Source organism: Leptodactylus fuscus, chromosome 11 (assembly GCF_031893055.1).
Source record: "Leptodactylus fuscus isolate aLepFus1 chromosome 11, aLepFus1.hap2, whole genome shotgun sequence".
In the NCBI taxonomy this organism is placed as follows: Eukaryota; Metazoa; Chordata; class Amphibia; order Anura; family Leptodactylidae; genus Leptodactylus; species Leptodactylus fuscus.
The window spans coordinates 16,659,476-16,679,810 of NC_134275.1; the positions used below are offsets into that span (position 1 = coordinate 16,659,476).

Sequence of the window (20,335 nt, forward strand, 5' to 3'; positions counted from 1 at the left end):
GTGCTTTCACTGCACACCGCTTGCCAATGCATTCGGTAGTCCATTCGGGGGGGCCCCAGGTGGACTCCCCTGAACGGATTATTGATGCAGATGTGAACGAGGCCTCACATTCCAGGGGCCGAAGTAACCAAACATCTTTCTGGTGCTTGAGGCTTGCTGTTGTGTGGACTGTGTGTTAAACCATCGTAGTGTACTGTATGCTGATGTGTAAGGGGTCCGTGGTCATTGCTCTGCAGACATATCCCCCACTGACTCGGACAGCGGGACAGAACCCGGGAATCCAGGATTGTCCCGCTGAATCTGGAACGGTTGGGAGGTATGCGTAGGGATTAGATGGGCAATGTAATTTCAACAAATTTTGCAGAAATAGTACAGGCGATTATAAGAAACGTATATATAATGTGTATTACATAATATATTTGTTATTATTCTTCTGCCTCCCCGCTCACATTTCCTCTGGGGAGGGGTGAGAAGGCAATTCAAAACAGAAGCTTTATATTGCATCCAAAATCATTGTGACCCTTGGGCTCTTTTGAGTGAGCTAGATACAGTTACACAGCAGATTCTCCTGTACTTACTGTGTGCAGTTCATGACAACTAGTCCGCACCCACCAGTTCAGAGAGGACTGCAAACTAGAGATAGAGCCAGTAAAATGCAAATCTGTTAAAAAACTGCAGGATATTATTATTCTACACTTCTATATATCTTTATCATTACAGAACTGGATATTTTCCCTGAGAACTGTGAATGTAAGAAGCGAATTGTAAACTGCTCCGGTCAAGAATTACAGTTTGTCCCTCCAGTGTCTGTTAATGTGACAGCTCTGTAAGTACAAAGTGTAGGGACTCAAAAGTGACTTTTCCCATGATATCTATTCCCCCACTGGAGAACTGATATGTACCGTCATGTCCAGATGCCTAAGGGTATGTTCATACTGAGTTTTTTGGAGCAGATTTTGATGCGGAATCTGTCTCAAAAAACGGCTCCCATTGACTTAAAAAAAGAAGCAAGCTGCTCTATCTTGCAGCGGATTCCGCGGCTAACTCAGCCGCGGTGTAAGGTTTCCTCCCGATTAGGCCCATTCTTTGGGCCTAATCTGGAACGGAATGCTGGTGCACTGCACCGTGTGAACATACCCTTAACCTGCACACATAGTGATTGACCTTGATGTCTTCTCCACGCTGCCGTTCCGGTGATATTCCTGGTTTTCTGCAGTATGCCAATGATTTTTCTCGCAGCACTGCAGGCGTTCCCCAGCACTCCAACAGCACTGAAGGCGTCCCCAATGCTGCTTGAAAAATCTCCAGCGACGCCTCATCTTCTTCTGGCACGCCTCCCGCCACATCTTCTTTCAGCACTGGTCTTCAAAAACCCAGGCATGCACTTGTCTGCGGCCATTTTCTTGTGGCCATTTACACAAGCGTAATGTGCAAACAGCCACGGGCTTCAGGCAGAGTCGACTGCACTTGCCTAGGATTTTGAAGACCAGCGACGGAAGAAGAGTCGGCGTTCCAGAATAAGTTAAGGGGGCGCTGGAAATTTTTCAAGCAGCATTGGGGATACCCCCAAATGCTGTTTGATCGCTGGGGAATGCCTCCAGTGCTGCGAGAAAAATCATTTGCATACTGCAGAAAACCAGGAATATCTCCGGAACGGCGGGGCGGAAAAGACTTCTAAAGGTCGGAGAAGAATAGAATTTCTTAAGGCTATTCCTATGTGTTAACATTACAATCCATTTAAGCCAAGAATTTACCGACAAAGCCAGAGCTATCTGAAGAATGTGACTATATAGGTTCACCGTGAGCACCGTATCCATTAAGATAGCGTGTCCTTCAATTGATTCATGTAACAGACATTTCAGCTTCCTACAACCTTCTATGAATGGTATGTTGTACATGTTTGATGATTTGTGACTTTTGTATTTCTTTAGCGATCTGAAGGACAATAAAATCAAAGCTTTGCCCGATGGAGTCTTTCAGGAATACCAAGATTTGGAGAAACTGTAAGTGACCATACAATGGTATTCCCAATGGTATTAGTGAGGTGTCCGTGGTTGGGCGCTATCAATCAGATATTAGTGGCATGTCCAATCCACATGCCATAAGTGTTTCTACTTGGACAATTCCATTACGTGTATTACAGCTCTGACTTCTACAGCTGGCTATAATCATGACAGGTTTTAGCTTTTACAGGTTTGCACTTATTAAGAACAGGAACCTTAAAAAGTGGGGGGAATTGGAAAAAGGAATAACTTACATGTTTTGAAAACAAGTGGCCTGGGCGAAATTAAAAGTGTTGCTCAAAATGTAGAAATATTGTAACACCAATACAATCCCATTCTGTTCATTCGGAATGCCGTGTGCGGAGAGCTGCCAAGCCGATTTCAAGTTCGGTAGAAGCAACGGTGCAACCCAACCAGTCAGAGACAGGGATACAAAGTCTATAGCAAACAGGTTTATTTAGAAAAAAACAGCTAAATAAACAAACCTTCACTTCAGGTACAAAGATGAGCAAAATAAAATAAAGCCCTAACTTCAGGCAAAAGAACACAAAACAAAATCCTGCTCGTCTGAGCACTAACTTCACAAATAGTACTAACTATACAGGTGGCTTACTAGCAATCAAACAATAGAGATGAGCAAACACTAAAATGTCCGAGGTTCGAAATCCGATTCGAACAGCCGCACACTGTTCGGATTTCGAACCCCATTATAGTCTATGGGGGGAAATGCTCGTTTCAGGGGTAGGCAAAATTCGATACAATTATACTTACCAAGTCCACGAGTGACGGTCGGGCTGCATTCCCCTTGAAGTCTTCTCCCGGCACAGCGCCCCCGTGGCGTCTTCTGGCTGGAATTCACTCTGCCTAGGCATTGGGGCCTAGGCAGAGCCGACTGTGCATGCGCGGTTGGCTCTGCCCGGCCTGACACCTGAGCAGAGCCGACTGCGCATGCGAGGGCATGCCCGTGCATGCGCAGTCGGCTCTGCCTAGGCCAGATGCCTAGGCAGAGTGAATTCCACCCGGAAGAAGACGCGGGGACGCAGCGCGAAGACGACTTCGGAAAGGTAAGAGAAGAACCAGCGTTGATTGGCAGAATGTATAGCATTCTGCCAATCAACGCTGGTTCTGCATCGAACCTTAATCTTCGAACAGCTAGTAGTGTTCGATCGAGTACGAGTATCTCGAATACCGTAGTATTCGATCGAACACCTACTCGATCATCTCTATCAAACAAATCTTAAGAAAAGAGCACAAAACAGTCTCAATAGACTCTCAGTGTCAGGACAGACCCAGGCACTCCTTCTTGCTCCCAGGATCTGTCCTGAAGTGCAAGCTCTGGTAACAAACCTCAGGACCCACACCTGGGCTGAGGCCTATACAAGACCTCAGCCCAATAAAATCTCTTTTTATTTGTCTACTGTACCTCCCTTCTTTGCATTAGCCGGAGGAAATGCAGCATAGTATGTAAAAACACCTGCAATGTAGCCATATAGAGTCAAGCAGAAACTTCATTGCAGATGACCTGACCTCGGTGAGGTGACTCCGCCTGGCAATGTTCTTGTTCTCAATGTTGGAAGAATCATGTGTTATGTTGCCTAAAGCCGTGTAATAATTGCATTTCTGTTCCAAACCAAATAACAATACTCCATTTCTATGTCCTTGTACCAGACTCCTTCAGAACAACAAACTGCGAGTGATCTCACACCTGACATTCTCGGGACTATTCAATCTAAAGATGCTGTAAGTGGCAAGATAACCTGTGGCCAGACTTTAGAATTGTCTATAGTGTGTGAAGACAGTCCGAGACACTCAGATGATCTGTGGAGTTACTAGGAAAGTCAAAGACTGTAACAGACAGTTTATTGGCGACGGTAATGAGCTGCGCGTATTTATAAGACTGCGGCACAAAGAAGATTCTAAAGACAAGTAATCATGGTGTCAGTCAGGGCTCCGACTGTACGCCAAGGAAATCTTATATGCATCACAATTATCTCTACAAAATAGAAATATGCTAAAGCTATTTACGTCTGTGGGCGTCACCAGCAGATATTTAACCCCGTCATCACCAGGGACTTTTAGGCCTTCATGTTGCACAATATGTTCTCTGTTATAATTTGAGCAATATAAATTAATCTCGTAACACCTTTATATGAAAAAATTGTTAAAACAGAAAATAATGCATTTTCCTAATTTACCCATGTTCTATTTTAAAGGGATTCTATCATTAGAATCCCTTTTTAACTAAGCCCAAGTCGGAGTAGCCTTAAGAAAGGTTATTCTTCCCCTACCTTTAGAATCCTTGGTGTGGGGACCTGCCCGAACGGACTACCGAATGCATTGGCAAGCGGTGTGCAGTGAAAGCACATGGACCCCATAGACTATAATCATGGGGTCCGTGTGCTTTCCGCATGGTCTCCGCATGAAACATGCGGACAGAAAAGTAGTTCACGATCTACTTTCCTGTCCACATGACTCATGCGGAGACCATGCGAAAAGCACACGGACCCCATTATAGTCTATGGGGTCCATGTGCTTTCACTGCACACCGCTTCCCAGTGAGTTCGGGAGTAAATTCGGGCGGGTCCCCATGCAGACTCCCCGAATGGATTACCGACAGATGTGAACCAGGCCTCACAGTGATCCAGAGTATTAGTAACAGTCCATTATTAGTGATTTGTATACAGAGGTATCCATACAAGATGCAGATTGTGTCCTATTTTGTAGGGGAAATACAGAACAAAGTTAATGAGTTAGGCATAACCTAACAAAAAGATGTGAAACACTATAATGGGGTCCATCAGGTATCCGTTGTCCGTCGGAAAAAGTCCTCCAATTTTCAGGTGGACACTGTGACGGGGTGTCCAATGGAGACTCCAGTGCAGACGTGAACCTGGCCTAAGCTAACTTGTCCTCAGATCTCATTGCACTAGTTTGAGCCCTGGTCAGCTGTAAAAAAGCATATACATGAGGCTAGGCTCGCACATGTTATAGGAATGTAAGCCCCAGACATACAGCACTGTGCAAAAGTTTTAGGTAGTAGTGAAAAAGTGCTGCAAAGTAAGAATGCTTTCAGGAACCAAAGTGTTAACAGTTTAATCTTTGTCAACGAATAAAATGAATGGAATGAACAAAAGAGAAATCAAAATCCTATCAATATCCGGTATGACCGTCCTTTGCCTTCCATCAATTCTTCTAGGGTTGAGGGGATATCGTCACTCCATAAGGAGAGAACCACCATTAAGGTGTGTGGAGTCTTGTTAAGCCATGAGTGCTCCACTGCAAAGGAACATGGGAAGAATATGCAAATCTGACTTCCATGATGTATCCCCTCAACCCTGTCTAAGCCTCTCACCTTTGCCAGATCAGTCCTCTCTGCGCCAAGCTGATGAGATGCAAATACATCGAAACAGCTGTCCTTGGCTGAGAAGACTGTATCTGGTATAATCCCAACATCATTGCAAACAAAGGCCTCTGAGAAGGTCGGCATGATATTAAAGGGAGCGCCCTCTTTTGGATGTCTTGACTGAGACTCTGTCTTCCTGATTACATCATGGAAGACAGACTTGCACATTCTCAGTCAGTGCCCTCTTTTGGTGTGTATTTTTGAGGCACTGGCTTCCTAATTACATCATGGAAGTCAGATTTGCATATCAATTCTTCTAGTTACACTTGTACACACAGTTTATATAGGAATTTGTTGTTCCAAACATCTTTACGTTGCAGCATTTTTCCCCACACATTTTTAAGGTAATATGGATTCCGCGTGTGAACATTCCGTCTCAGTATTCCGATGCAGCGCACCGGCATCCTGTCATGCCATTCCACTCCAGAATAGGCTCCAATGAATGGGCCATGGAATCTGCAACAAGTTGGGGCAACTCGCTACTAGCTAGCGGAAATATAAGAAACAAGCGGCTCCCATTGAAGCTGTTTTTGGTAGCGGATTTTGAGGCGGACTCCGCGTCAAAATCCGCTGCCAAAAAAACTCCTATACAGTACTGTATACTCCTGTTTAGTTTATGGTTCTGATGTCTCTTTCTGGCCACAATAACCAGAATTTTATTTTTATTTTATTTTTTTGCACCAGCTTTCTTAGCGATAATCGTATCAAGGTTCTGAAGGCGGAAGTCTTCCGAGATCTTCATTCATTGGAATGGCTGTAAGTTGGTAATAATATATTTAATCTAACCTCATTCATGATCTCCAAAACTGCAGTAAGACATCTAAGTCTTACCAATGGGAAACCAATAACTGGAATCAAAGGCATTTTCTTGGCCATACCGTACATACGGATGAGCTGTCTTTAAGGTGAGGGTCTGACACCCGTCACCTCACCGATCAGTATTCCGTTGAGAGCTTTGGCCTCTTTACTGAATACCAAGTCATAGCTTCTTCAAGCAGCTGATCGGTGGCGGTCCCAGGTGTCAAACCCCCACCAATCACGTATTGATTACCCATCCAATAAACTGTTGGAAATATGGCCATTTAGAGACACGAGGCAACTCAAAGTCCTATAAATATCCGACAGACGTAAACGCTTTTGCATACGTTTTAATCATAGCTGTGACTGGCAGCTGTTTGCATATCAAATAACTCTTTATAGAATAACTTGCTGCCTGAAGTTGGACATTGATGTCCAGAAAATAAGCCAAAATTTGATGAATCCTAAACCGTGGCAAATCGATTCCCTCATCTCTAGGTGCGCGACTAATTCTGATTACCATTTCCCATAACTCATTGCAGATCAGTCAGTGAAATTTGTGTTTTTCTAGGCTGCTCTGCTATTCCTTGTTTCATACAGTGACATAACCTGTATAGAAGAAGTACAGGAGACATCTGACATAGGATGCAGCTCGATTCCTTAAGATTTTTGATTGTTAGAAAGTTGACACATTCCGTTTTTTCCACAATGAATTTTTGGTGAGGGTTCCCACAGACCCAGAGAACAGAGCTGTCTGCTACCTGCCCTATTCTCTGTGTATTGGCTTCTAAGCTAACCGATGGGGGTTGCAGGTATCAATCCTTGCAGATCTGACAATATTGACAATATATTTAGACTGGAAAATCCCTTGAGACAAGGCCCCACCTAGCGTAAACAACACAATTTTGTCGCCACAGCAAACCCTGCATTGTACATTACCTGCAAAGTGGATGGGATTATGGCGGTGCAAAAAAATGATCCACAGCGGACATGCTGCGATTTCAAAAACCATAGCGTTTTTGTAAATTACGGTATTCACATAACCAATACTAAGTTGTAACAGACTATCACAATATCAGTCATGTTCTAGGTTTACCGGTTTTCCCAGATCCCTCCATACACTGCAAAGGTATAAGGGCTAGTTCGCATGTAGTGAAACGGAATCCGCGTCAAAATCTGTCTCAAAACAATAGAGTCCTATGTAGCTAGCGTTCCGCTAGCGTTTTTTTCCGCTAGTGGAAAAAAGAAGCAACATGACCTTTCTACAGGCGGAATCCGGTGGAAAGTAACGGGACTTAATGGGAGGCGGAAAAACTGCGTCGCAGTTTTTGACGCGTTTTTCAACGCGGGTTTGGCAAAAACTGCGTCAAAAACTGCAACGCTGTTTTTTCAAGGTCCATTCACTGTGCTGGAGGAGAAAAACAAAAACGCCTAAAAAAAACGCTTCCTAATTCCTGAAGTGGATGTTTTCCCGACCAAATTCCTCAACCACCTAACAACGTGTGAACTGGCCCTAAGGGGCTAGTAACCGTGTATTTTAGTCCTGATTTTGACGCGGGAAGCTGTGTAAGAATCAGGACCACAATGCGCCTGCTGCAGCTAGCTGCGACTGTTGCGGCTTCGGACAGTTGCGGCTTCCCACTCCGGAGTAGGCCCAAATAAATGGGCCTAGTCAGAAGGGATTGTCTTGACGCGGAAGTGCCACGGCAATTTTTGCCGCCACAAGAAAGGGCAGCTCGCTTTTTCTTTCCGTGAGCGGCAACAAACCGCTTGCAGAAAAAAAGATCGCTAGCGGTCTACATAGACCTCTATTGTGATTGGGCGGATTTTGAGGTGGATTCCTCGCCAAAATCCGCCCCCTCTTGCCCTTGGGGATCCATCACAACAATTACTTCTCGGTTACAAAGTGGCTGTGAAAAATTAAATTTTTTATGGCCACTTTCCCCACCATTTGTGCGAATGCGGCCTTAAACAAAATATCGTCTGTTTACTATAAGACAGACTAACGAATATTAGTATTGATTATATTATGTAGCAAACCTCCCATATCCCCTCCCTTACCACCATCCGTGTCATCCATCACATCCTCTCAGACTACATCTTCCGCAGCTTATTTCCTCCAAAACGGTTTTCCAATATTTTGTATGTTCAATATAATTTTTTAACGTTTCGTTGTATCTTTTGCAGGATATTGGATAATAACAGAGTCGCTCGGATCGTCCCTGGAGCTTTTACCGGTTTGAATTCTCTTTATTTCTTGTAAGTCTTTTCACTTAGAGATAATTATTATTGAAGATTAGTCTAATTCATCAGGGACTAGTGACGTGAGCGCAGGGTCTACTCACTCTTACAGAGAACTCTGCGCTGCTTTGATTTCTTTTATTCATTAGCACCTGAAAGAAATTATAAAGTAATAATCGGAATTTATTAAAACGCGCATTTCCTATGCCAGTCTTAATCAATTCCTTGTGCTGGCGTGTGATGCGCCAAAGTTATTAAGAAGCGCTGTCCTCGGGCGTGTGTGCCACAATTGTAGGTTAGACCAGTCGGAAGGTTTTCTAAATTGCAACCTACATCAGTTTCTTGGTGGAATTTATAAGACATTGCTTTCTTATATCCCCACCCTCCTATAACCACTTTTCTTAAGGCTAAGGCCCCACGAGCCGTAATCGCAGCGCCAAAACGCTGCGGAAAGAACCGCATTTCCTCTGCGGACTTTCTCTTAACATTATATCTACAGGAAAGCCGCCGGCGTTTCCGTAGATATAATTGACATGACGTGTCCGCGCTGCGATCTTTTCCGCAAAGTGGGGATGGGATTCGCTTTATCCCATCCACTTTGCCTGCACTGTACAACGCCGCGATTTTTCCTGCAGCGTCTCCGCTGCGGGCAAATCACGGTGTTTCCGGTCCGTGGGGCCCCAGCCTTAAAGTGTAAAGGGAGTTGGAGAAATTACAAAGTGTCACAGTTTTGCCTGTAGAGCAAAAAATGCAGTAAATTGGTTTATACTGTAAGGGAAGGGGTACAGTGTAAACCTTGGTTCACATCTGTGTTTGGTAATCCGTTCGGGGAGTCCGTATGGGGACCCCCATGAACGGACTAGCGAATGCATTGGCAAGCGGTGTGCAGTGAAAGCACACAGACCCAATAAACTATAATGGGGTCCGCTTTCCGCACGAGTCATGCGGACAGGAAAGTAGATTGTGAACTACTTTTCTGTCCGCATATTCAGTGCAAAGACAGTGCAGAAAGCACACGGACCCCATTATAGTCTATACGGTCCGTGTGCTTTTACTGCACACCACTTGCCAATGCATTCGGTAGTCCGTTCAGGAGGGTCCCCATGCGGACTCCCCCGAACGGATTACCAACGCAGATGTGAATGAGGCCTAACATACTTTATTCAATCAAATTCCTGCCTATTTTTGACTTGGCTCTACAGAGGGCAGTCCTGTGTTTTTTTTGCAGAAGTGGTATAGAGATAGCAAATAATAAGTAAGTAAGACCGCCTACTGGACTCCTGAGCGCATAATAAACAGGAATTTCAAAGTATGAAATTCAAGTTCCATATTTTTCAGAATGAAAGACGTACCTGAACATAAGATGAACCCATAATTTAGAGTATATTTTTTTTTTACTGTACACTTCCAATGTGTAATATTCATGTGATATAGAAAGGCGGTAGGGTACAAATATAGTATAACGCCTCCCCCAATGCCAGACACAATGTCCCATTGCCTGCCAGTGCTCTGCCAACATCATTGTTACAGTGCCTCACTAAAATGCATGCAACTAGAGATGTGTGATTTTTTTTTTCAAAAGTTTGATTCAGCCTTTTGCCAAATTATCAGAATTAATTTGTGGTGAATAACGTTAAAAAAAAAAAACAGCCGTTTCCTGGCTACAAGAGCCTGTATAGTGGTGTAGAACACCACGTCTTGCAGTAACATGAATAAGGAGTATGCAGTGGTAGTGAAACAATACAGTGAGTCACCAAGGTGTAGTAGGATTGTTCCTATTTCCCAGGCTGCAAACACCCCATATGAACCCTGTTCTGCTTCAATACTCTGCATAAATTCCTCCCTATCCTTTCCATACACTTCTAATACTCTTTCCCTGAACTTCAATTGAGCAATATATCAGTTTTCAAGTCTATTCTACCACTTTCCCTAGCACCTGCTGACGTCTCTCCCTGCACTAAGTGCATTGGAATATGCCTGAATCCAAGATGGCGGAGGGGATTTATCACAAGGTTGATTGGTTGCACACATGGCATTGTGGGTGATCTCACTTTCCCAGAGTTTCTTGCCACTTGTCCTAACATGTGCAGTGGCCATTTTAGGAAAAATTGCGATTCATTACCACAAATCCAGAATTGATGGGAATCGAATATCTCCTGAAATTTGGATCGAATTCCACTTCGTCAGGTTCGATTCACTCCTCTATCTGCAACAATGTGTCAATATCATTCCTGCCAAAATGTGCCACTACTATGCCTATTACAGTGCCAATCACGTTTGCCATGGTACCATATCTGAAACAGCGTGCCAATACCATTCCTGCTCCAGTGTGCCACCATTACGCCTGTTACATAGTACAGAACATACAGTATATTGAAGCTTATCTGTTTTATAATATGTCGCCCTTGGATCTGATAACATGTTCTATCTGACAGGTCCCATGAATCTCTACGAATAATTCTTTACTAAACCGCTTCTATGTCCTCATTGTCGTGAAATGTTGGGTGGTATCGCCATATATTAGACTGTATAATACCAATGAGATGATATTTGTCTCTGCTCTTATTTAGGTATATGCTGAATAATTCTATCAGCGAAATCCCAAAGAATTCCTTATGTTCAGAAATGCCTCGTCTGAACTGGCTGTGAGTAACCCTTGTAATACATCGTAGTCCATGATTTATGGATTATTCTTCAATGGCTGCCTTTATTAGAAGCTTTTTATTCAGTTTTCCATGATGGCTACAATGTGGCCGTCCATCCATGAGTTATGGACTCCTCCTTTGCATCTTATCTTATCTCCATCTCCCTGCCATTTCTTCAAAATTTGTTTTCTTCTGATATGCTAATGAGGATCACGGAGCACTGAAGACATTCCCCAACGCTCCGAGCACCCCCATGTCATACCTGTCCACCGCCCCTTCCCTCCTCCGCTTCTCCAGAACTTGTTCCTTGCAAAAGCCTCTGACGCCGCATTGTACTTATCTCAGGCATTTGCAATCCGTTCCGCCACTGCGGGTTCGGGCAGAGCCGAATGTGCATGCCCGAGTGGCCATTTTGTGGTAGTCCATTACACCAGGCCACCATTTTGTGGTGTTCTGGAGAGCTGAGCATATGAGCGCAGTATGCTTGTTTAGCAGACCACCACAAAATGGCAAGCCCAGTCAGCTCTGCCTGAACCTGGAGTGGCAGATCAGATTGTGCATGCCTGATATTTTAGCTAGTGTGACAATTGGGGGTAATTTGCATCAAAGGTAAACAGTTTTCCTGGAATTACAGAAGTGTTGGTGGCGCTGGGTGCCAAATAAACAGCAGATGCAAACCAAAGTAAGTGGCTTTTTTCAGCTTACAACAGGAACAAAAATAGCAAACAGCCTGGCCCACACACAGGGCAATACCTCACTTCTTGAACCCTGACTAATCTACCAAGGGCAAGATACTCTGAGGTTTCTTCTCACCAGTCTGGCTCAAAGTCCTTTCTGGACACCAGTTCTCTTGGGACAGACCTCCCCTCTGTCTCTAACTGGTCCAAGATCTAACTGCTCCTGCAGGTCACAAGCAGCACTCCCTCTCTGGAGTTGGGCTCCTCTTGGAATCCAGTCTTCTTGGGACAGAACTCCTGTCTGTCTCCAACTGGTCCAGTCCACCTGCTCTTGCATTCTCCTGCTGTGTGCACTCCCTCTGGAGTTGAGCCCCTTTCTCTGCTATGGGTGTGGTCAGGGTCCTTTTTAACCCTGATTTTGGTCACTCTACAGCGCCCTCTAGGTTCACACTCTTACAATAGGTACAGCACGGTGTCAGAGGCATGTGCAAGGCACAAGTTCCAGAGAAGAGGAGGAGAGGATCAAGTACAAGCATTAAATGGAGCTCAGAGCATTGGGGGAACATCCTCCGTGCTCAGTGATCCTCATTGGAGACTGCTCATGGACCCATCTGGAGACTGTTGTAACTACCATAACTTGCATCACTGACATCCCCAGGTCCTCATGTCCCAAGAACAGATTTCGCATTTGTGGTGTGAACAGAGTGGTATACACTTCTGTGCTATTGTGATTGTGCCTACTAAATGGCGCCCAGTTAAATTGTATTTCCCAAAAAGTACTTACTGGCAATACCTGATTTAGATAGATGATCAAAGTAGCAGCAATGGGATAATGGGCTCATCTGAAGTCATTATCAACATATTGTGTTAGTACGTTCTGTCAGATCCACAGACCGCATGGAATCCCGACAGATTCCCTGATTACCAACAAATATGTTTTACTCTGAAGAGCCAAGACGCCGCACAGAAAACATCATTTACAAACAAGCAGAAATGTCTTGGGGCAACTCCCTGCTGGCTTCTCCCCACCTGGCTCAGCTTGATTGACAGATTTCTCCCTATTTACTGTTCTTATGGGAGAGACGTGTCAATCACGCTGAGTCAGGTGGGGAGAACCCAGCGGGGAGCCGCTCTGTAATAGGTCTCCCAATTTCTGACTCCTTATTAAACGTTGTTTTCTCTAAAACATGAAAAGATGATTGTAACAAAGACGTCTTTTAGGATTTATACTTAACATGTGTGGACCAGTGCCCTCCTTGCTCAATCTGTCAGTTTAGGGTGATGGCCATGTCTTGGTAGGTTTGTAGATGTAGGATACTTTTTCCATTTTTGGATGATGGATTGAATAGTGCTCTTTGGTTTGCTCAGAGCTTTGGATATATTTCAATAACCACAACCTTATCTCTGACCTGGTGAGTTCCTTGGTCTCCATGATGCTGTTTGTTCACTAGTGTTATCTAACAAACCACTGAGGCCTTCACAGAGCAGGTGTGTTTATACTGAGACTAAATTACACACAGTTGGACTCTATTAACTAAATAAGTGATTTCTGAAGGCAATTGTGTGCACTTCATTTTATTTAGGGATGTCAGAGTACAGGGGGCTGAAGACTTTTGCACGTCACACTTTTCAGATTTTTATTTGATTAAAATTTTGAAAACCATGTGTCATTTTCCTTCCCCCTTCACAATTATCGGCCCCCTTGTGTTGGTCTATCACTTAAAATCTCAATGGACCATGGGAAGAATATGCAAATCTGTCTTCCATGATGTAATTAGGAAGTCAGCTGCTGCCTCAGTGTTGCAAACCAATAGAGGGCACTCACTGGAATGTGCAAGCCTGTCTTCCCTGATGTAGTTAGGAAGACAGAATTCCAGTGAAATAACTATACCTGGTAATAATCCCAGCGTCATTGCAAAACAAAGGCCTCTTGGAAGGTTGAGCATGATGCTAAAGGGAGCAGCCTTTATTGGGCTATTTCACTGGAATTCTGTCTTCCTAACTACATCAGGGAAGACAGGCTTGCACATTCCAGTGAGCGCCCTCTATTGGTTTGCAACACTGAGGCAGCAGCTGACTTCCTAATTACATCATGGAAGACAGATTTGCATATTCTTCCCATGGTCTCTTGCGAAGTGGGGTGCTAAAGGCTTAATAAGTCTCCACACACCTATATGGTGGTCTCTCCCCAAGGAGTGACGATATCCCCTTAAAGAAAACAGAAGAGAGAGCACCGCGCGGCACCTTGTGCATTACCCTTTTAAAGTGATTCCACAAAGTATTATTCAACATATAATCACCTTTAAGCGCTGTGAAGTGATCACAGCACTCAAATATCACTTCATAGACAAAATGGCTAGTAGCTGGCAGATCTTAACCGTGAAAACACGTATGCATGGTACTATACAGAAAAGGACCTATCCAACCAACTTCTACAGAAGTATCAAATGGATAAAAGGATCCGCGCTTACCAACCGTAGTTCTTGTTGCATTCGTTTATTAAAGCCTCACACACAACGCGTTTCGAAACCGGAAGCTGGTTTCTTCTTCAGGTGCACAAAGGACATCTTGTGCACCTGAAGAAGAAACCAGCTTCCGGTTTCGAAACGCGTTGTGTGTGAGGCTTTAATAAACGAATGCAACAAGAACTACGGTTGGTAAGCGCGGATCCTTTTATCCATTTGATACTTCTGTAGAAGTTGGTTGGATAGGTCCTTTTCTGTATGATATCCCCTTAAAATCTCAATATAATACATATGTTTGTGGTTGTAAGGTGACAAAATGTGAAAAAGTTCAAGGGGCATGAATACTTTTGCAAGCCCCTGTACCCCTCTGTCTGCAGTCTACATTGCACCATACTGACCTTTGCTTGTTTTGTTTTTTTTCTCTGTAAAGAGCTTTGCTATTATACTTTGCTTAGAACAAACTTTGCCAGAAGCATGTTTCTCAAGGAGTATGTTGAGGAAAATATGCAGGAGACTTAATTTAAAGAACATTGGTTAAATAGGTTGTCCAGGATCTAAAGGTAATTGATACAGATGATCTCTCCACAGGATATGTTATCAGTATTAGACTGGTTGATGTCAGCTACCCAGACATTGTCCCGGACTCCCGGTCATCTGTTTTGGCCACCAGAAGCCAAATACTAGGTATACAGCCAGAAGCAGCCCTTCTATTCAAGCAAATAGATGTGGAGCTACTGTTCCAGGTGCCAATGCCACACTGTACAGACCAGAAGATGTATAAAGCGTATGGAGATCCTTGAATAGGAGCAGGACTGCTTCTGGCCGTATACCTATTATATAACTTTTGGTGGCCAAAACCGATGATTGGGATGGGGTCCTGGTGTTGGACCCCAGTCAATATGATGTTGATGACCTATAGACCATCTATATCCATTAAATTCAGTTCCTGGGCAACCCCTCTGAAGGACATTTACTCAGAGATCTCATATGTTATTTGTGATATGAACTTATACAAATATCTGGGGAATGAAAGGAGGAAATCCTTGTTCATGGGAGACTTTGTCCAAATATACTGTTGCTTATGTATTGATGAGTCATGTGTGATTATGACCTGGTTTACATCTGCGTTCGGTATTCCGTTCGGGATACACATTAAAAAGCGGTGAGCAATGAAAGCACATGGACCCCATAGACTATAATTGGGTCTGTGTGTTTTCCCCACGATTCATTTGGAAAGAAAAGTATTTCATGAACTACTTTCCTCTCCACATGATTCGTGCGGACACCATGCGGAAAACACACGAACCCCATTATAGTCTATGGGCTCCATGTGCTTTCATTGCTCACCGATTTCAATGCATTTGGTATTCTGTTCCCTAACAGAATACCGAACACAGATGTGCACCAGTCCTAAAGAGACTTGTTTCTTGCAGAAGGTGAGTGGCTTACAAAATACAAGACTACATTGCAGTTTGCCCCGGGGGCCATGACTACACAGAAAGCATTGAGATGCCCTGGAGGGGGCCAACAATATGCCTTTAATACTGTACCCCAGTGTTAATGTGGTCAACTTCCTCTTTATGTATGAACATGATCATGATATAGTTGTTGTACATTAGCAATATGATTCATAAAAACATCCATGAAAGACATTCGGTAAGAACTGCTTTTGTCTCCACCCTGGTGGATATGTTCTATACCTGTAAATTCTACATAATGGAAGTTTTCTAAAATTGATGTTGTCTCATACTCTTCTTGCTAAATCATAGTTTTCTTGTTCTTAGGGACTTGGAAGGGAATCAGATGCGTACCATTCATGAATCTGTCTTTCAAGAGTGTATAACTGTGCTGTGAGTATACCCTGCTTACTGGAAATCCTGATTTTTTTGCTTCTATGCTTTTAACACAGTGGGCAATGGGCGCAGTTTGCCTGTGGGTCATTTCTATTGATGCAGGTATTCAATTCTGCTATAAAGTCAGAGACTAAAGATATAGGACTGCTATCTGCTACTTACATTCTAAACTGCATTGGTACATTTTACTTACAATCTTCCTACTGTGCTAAACTATCCGGACTTGACGGTATTGAGTCTGTGCAGTTTCCGCCTCTTACTGTGAAGAAGAATGTTTTACTTCACTGCTAGCAAGAAGAGATAACAGGGAGGAACTAAACAACAAAAAGTAGAAGAGATACAATGTTTCACTAGAAAATGAAGAACCTTACAAAAACAGACTGAACAATTAATTTAAAGATAGGAATAGCCACAGCTGGTCTAGTCCCTAAAGTCACGTCTAAAGCCAGAATCAGCAAGAGAAGGGATAACCTGGAGGGAAAACCAAATATAATAAACCGAAAACAAGGAAATGTATAGAAGATAGGGATCAGCCTTTCTGATACAACTATGGGTGCGCAGTATTGCAAAAGTTTTTATTAGCTTCAAAGTTTACACGAAGCTCGCAACATTACTGGAATGACTATAAGATTGTGCTATGATATATACCATCACCACATTGCCAAAATGTTGCCATATGTATCCTTCTTTGATGTATAATAAGGATCAGGAGGTTTCACACTTGTCATAGGGTCATCTTATAACAATTTAGGAGTGTAAGGAATTTCCAGGGAGTTCTGCATAGTATTTTGACAACTCATGAGTCTATAATGTGTAGGAAAAACCCTCTCGGCATGCGAGTCATCCTCTTTGCAGTCTCTTTACATTGTTAAAACAAAATATTACAGAATTAAGAGTTAAGACTTAAGAGTTAAGACAGAATTAAGAATTAAGACTATGTGACATTATACTGGTAATTTATTAAAAAGTTGCAAAAATAAGTTTTAGGCAGGATCCTAAGAATAAGACACCATTTGGGTAATTTTGTCTTTGAAGTTAAGGGGGTATTCCGGAACTTCCAATATTCCAGAATATTGATGACCTGGCCTTAGGATATGAGATTACTGGCGCCTGGGAAGTGTAAGGCGAGCTCAGTTCCATTCACGTAATGCTACTACTACATGTACACTCATTGGGAAAAGAAATAACGCAATAGAGAGGAAACAAGAAGCTTCTCATACTTGAACTTGATGGTTATCGGTTCCCAAATCAAATCGGGATATGTCACTAAATGCAATATTGTTCCAGTTTGTAGCAGTCCATGTCACCACTGCAAATGACGACTGGTTGTCAATGGCAGGACAGGCAATGGAGTGCTATCACGTCAAATTTCCTTTTGGATAAGTATCTGGAAATGGTCCGGGCAGAGACAGGGAGGGATTGTTAGCCGTGTGTGCAAGCCCTTTTATAACCACTGCTCCCAACAACTAGGTCACAATGGCCTTGATGGCAGGCAATTCGTCAGAACGTCCATCCTGCTTTGCTCTTTCCTATGACACATCCTTTCTGCCAACCAGGCGAGTTGTAGAGGCTTAATTAGCAGTCAACAATATCTCACTAAGAAGTACTCTACCCAAAAGTTACCTTTGGGAGTCTATCTATATGGAAGTGGGAGAAGTTCGTTGATGGTGAGACCCAGTGTCTAATCAGACCCCACCTATAACCATTTGCATATCTGCCTGAGACATAATTGAATGTTGAGTTTTTCAGCAATATGACATTTCTAGCTAGGTGCATCATATTTATTATTATTCTTATTATTTTTATTATTATTATTTATTTATTTTTTTTATTATTTTTTTTGGACAATGAGAGTACTATACAGTATTTGGAGCTAAGCTAGTTCTATTGCACTGCAGCCCCTTTATATGATTGATCAGTCAGGGTACATGGATTGGGAAACATAATAGGCTATCAATATTAAAGTCCTGAAATATTCCTTTAAGCCCTTCTTGATGGATTATACTGTACATGAGACTAAGGATAAAGCCATGGAAGGCTCAGCCTGTGCCCGACACATTTGCTGTAATGCAAATCAGAAAACTGACACGTTCTACCTGTGATATACGCTAGCGCCTGAACGCCATAGATTTCAATTTTAGCACACACGACCTCTTGTCATGCACCAAAATTATCAAGAGATCTGTAAAAGCGCTGTGGAATATGTTGGCGATATAAAAGTAATCTAAATAACATAATAAGAGATCAGATGCTCTTAATAATTCTTCATATCTGCCGCCAGTGCTCACAATATTAAGACCGGCGCAAAGTCATCAAATGTTGAATTGTTTCTTCCATATAAAATTCAGTTTGTTATCGATAGTTACTCCCCTAACGTCCCGGGCCCTGTGGCAACCCCTACCGCGGGATTTACACCACCGCCTGTAAATTCTCTAAGTCAAGCCATTTAGAGATGAGCGAACAGTGAAAAATTCGAGATTCAATATTCATTTCGAGTAGCGCCTCAATATTCAACTACTTGATCGAATATTGAATCCCATTATAGTCTATGGGAAAAAATGCTCATTTCATGGGGAACCGCTGTTCGACTAAAGGAGAGTCACCAAGTCCATGAGTAGCAGGAGGAGAGTGTTTAGGAGGAGGACAGTGCAGTTAAAGCGCACGGACCCCATTATAGTCTATGGGGTCCGTGCGCTTTAACTGCACAGCGCTTGCAGTTGCGCTGATAAAAGTAAGCTCCCTCGTAACAGCAAGCTGCCAGCTCTCCCGACTAGCAAAGATGAGCCTGCGGCAAATCAACGCTGGTTCTGCAGCAGGCTCGTCCTTGCTAGTCGGGAGAGCTGGCAGCTTGCTGTTACGAGGGAGCTGACTTTTTCTCATAGGAATGCATTGACCAGCGTTGATTGGCCAGTGTACAGCATTCGGCCAATCAACGCTTGTTCTGCCAGAGGCTCGTGAGGAGGCGGAGTCTAAGATTGGACCTCAATGGAGACTGCTGTCTCCTCACAGATGAGCCTCCGGCAGAACCAGCGTTGATTGGCTGAATACTGTACACTGGCCAATCAATGCCGGTCAATGCATTCCTATGAGAAAAAGTAAGCTCCCTCGTAACAGCAAGTTGCCAGCTCCCCCGACTAGGAACGAAGAGCCTGCTGCAGAACCAGCGTTGATTTGCCGAATGCTATACACTGTACAGCATTCGGCCAATCAAAGCTAGTTCTGAATCGAATATTTACTGCGAGTAGCTAGTAGTATTCGATCGAGTACGAATATTTCCAATACCGTAGTATTCTATAGAATACCTACTCAATCGAATACTACTCGCTCATCTCTACAAGCCATTATATGATTTGTTATGGGTAAAGAAGAAAATATTTAATGCTGATAATTAAGAATTATCTATTTTCTAGAAATCATATTATTATTAGGAAATGTACACGAGGCAAAAAAACGGCAAAACCAACATGTGCAAATAAACACGTCGTAAACTTGTTCTGCCTTCTTGGCTAATGCAGCGAGACAATAAGCAATGGCTGAGCATGCTGTGACTGTATAACGTCTGATGTGTATGACGGAAAGAAGATTTCAGGAACTATAAAAACTAATATCTAGCCTTGCAGTTGTCATGTTGTGACCTCCTCAGACAGGTTCCCGCTTTCTTTCTTCTCCTTGAGAATGTCAAAAATAAAAAAAGAAAGTTTGTTCATTTTTATGCTGAAACTTTAAATCAATTACGGCTCGCTCAGAAGCAAAGTGCGGGAGAACATAATTATATCCACTTCTCAATGGTGTCAACAATTGCTTCAAGGATATTTTTCTGTCGGAAATACAAAGAGGACTAGAACTAGCAAATTAGAAAAGGCACTTCAGTGTGCACGAAAATATGAAAACCTTGTTTTATCTCACATCTATTCTACAATGTAATGGCTGTAAAGGAAGCAGAAGGCTCCATGCACCATGCAGGTGGTTTCTGGCACTCCATAGACTGCTTTCATTAACTATAGCTGTTCTCTAGATAGTGCTCCATCCTGTAAGACCAGGTTCAGGCGTGTTATACAAACACAACCATGTCCCAGACAGCCATGGCTATAATGGCCCCAGCGCCGCACCTCACATGAGGCGACCGCTTCAGGCGGCGCTATGCCAGGGCCCTGGGGGGGGGGCGGCATTTTTGCTGACCTAAGCCAGTCCAGGACAAGCTATCCTGGACTGGCTTAGCGTGACAGTCTCGGCAGCACGGTACGGGAAGC

At 43.3% G+C, this 20,335-nt stretch overlaps 1 protein-coding gene across 1 annotated transcript in view; it reads left to right on the top strand.

The window, feature by feature from the left end:
* Positions 1–20,335, top strand: part of LOC142184689 (relaxin receptor 1-like) — a 75,056-nt gene that overhangs the window by 14,855 nt on the left and 39,866 nt on the right. The window contains exons 4-10 of the mRNA XM_075259744.1: positions 721–826; positions 1,932–2,003; positions 3,672–3,743; positions 6,091–6,162; positions 8,392–8,463; positions 11,016–11,090; positions 16,017–16,082. Coding sequence (XP_075115845.1) covers positions 721–826; positions 1,932–2,003; positions 3,672–3,743; positions 6,091–6,162; positions 8,392–8,463; positions 11,016–11,090; positions 16,017–16,082 — 535 coding nt within the window. The remainder of the gene's footprint in view (positions 1–720; positions 827–1,931; positions 2,004–3,671; positions 3,744–6,090; positions 6,163–8,391; positions 8,464–11,015; positions 11,091–16,016; positions 16,083–20,335) is intronic.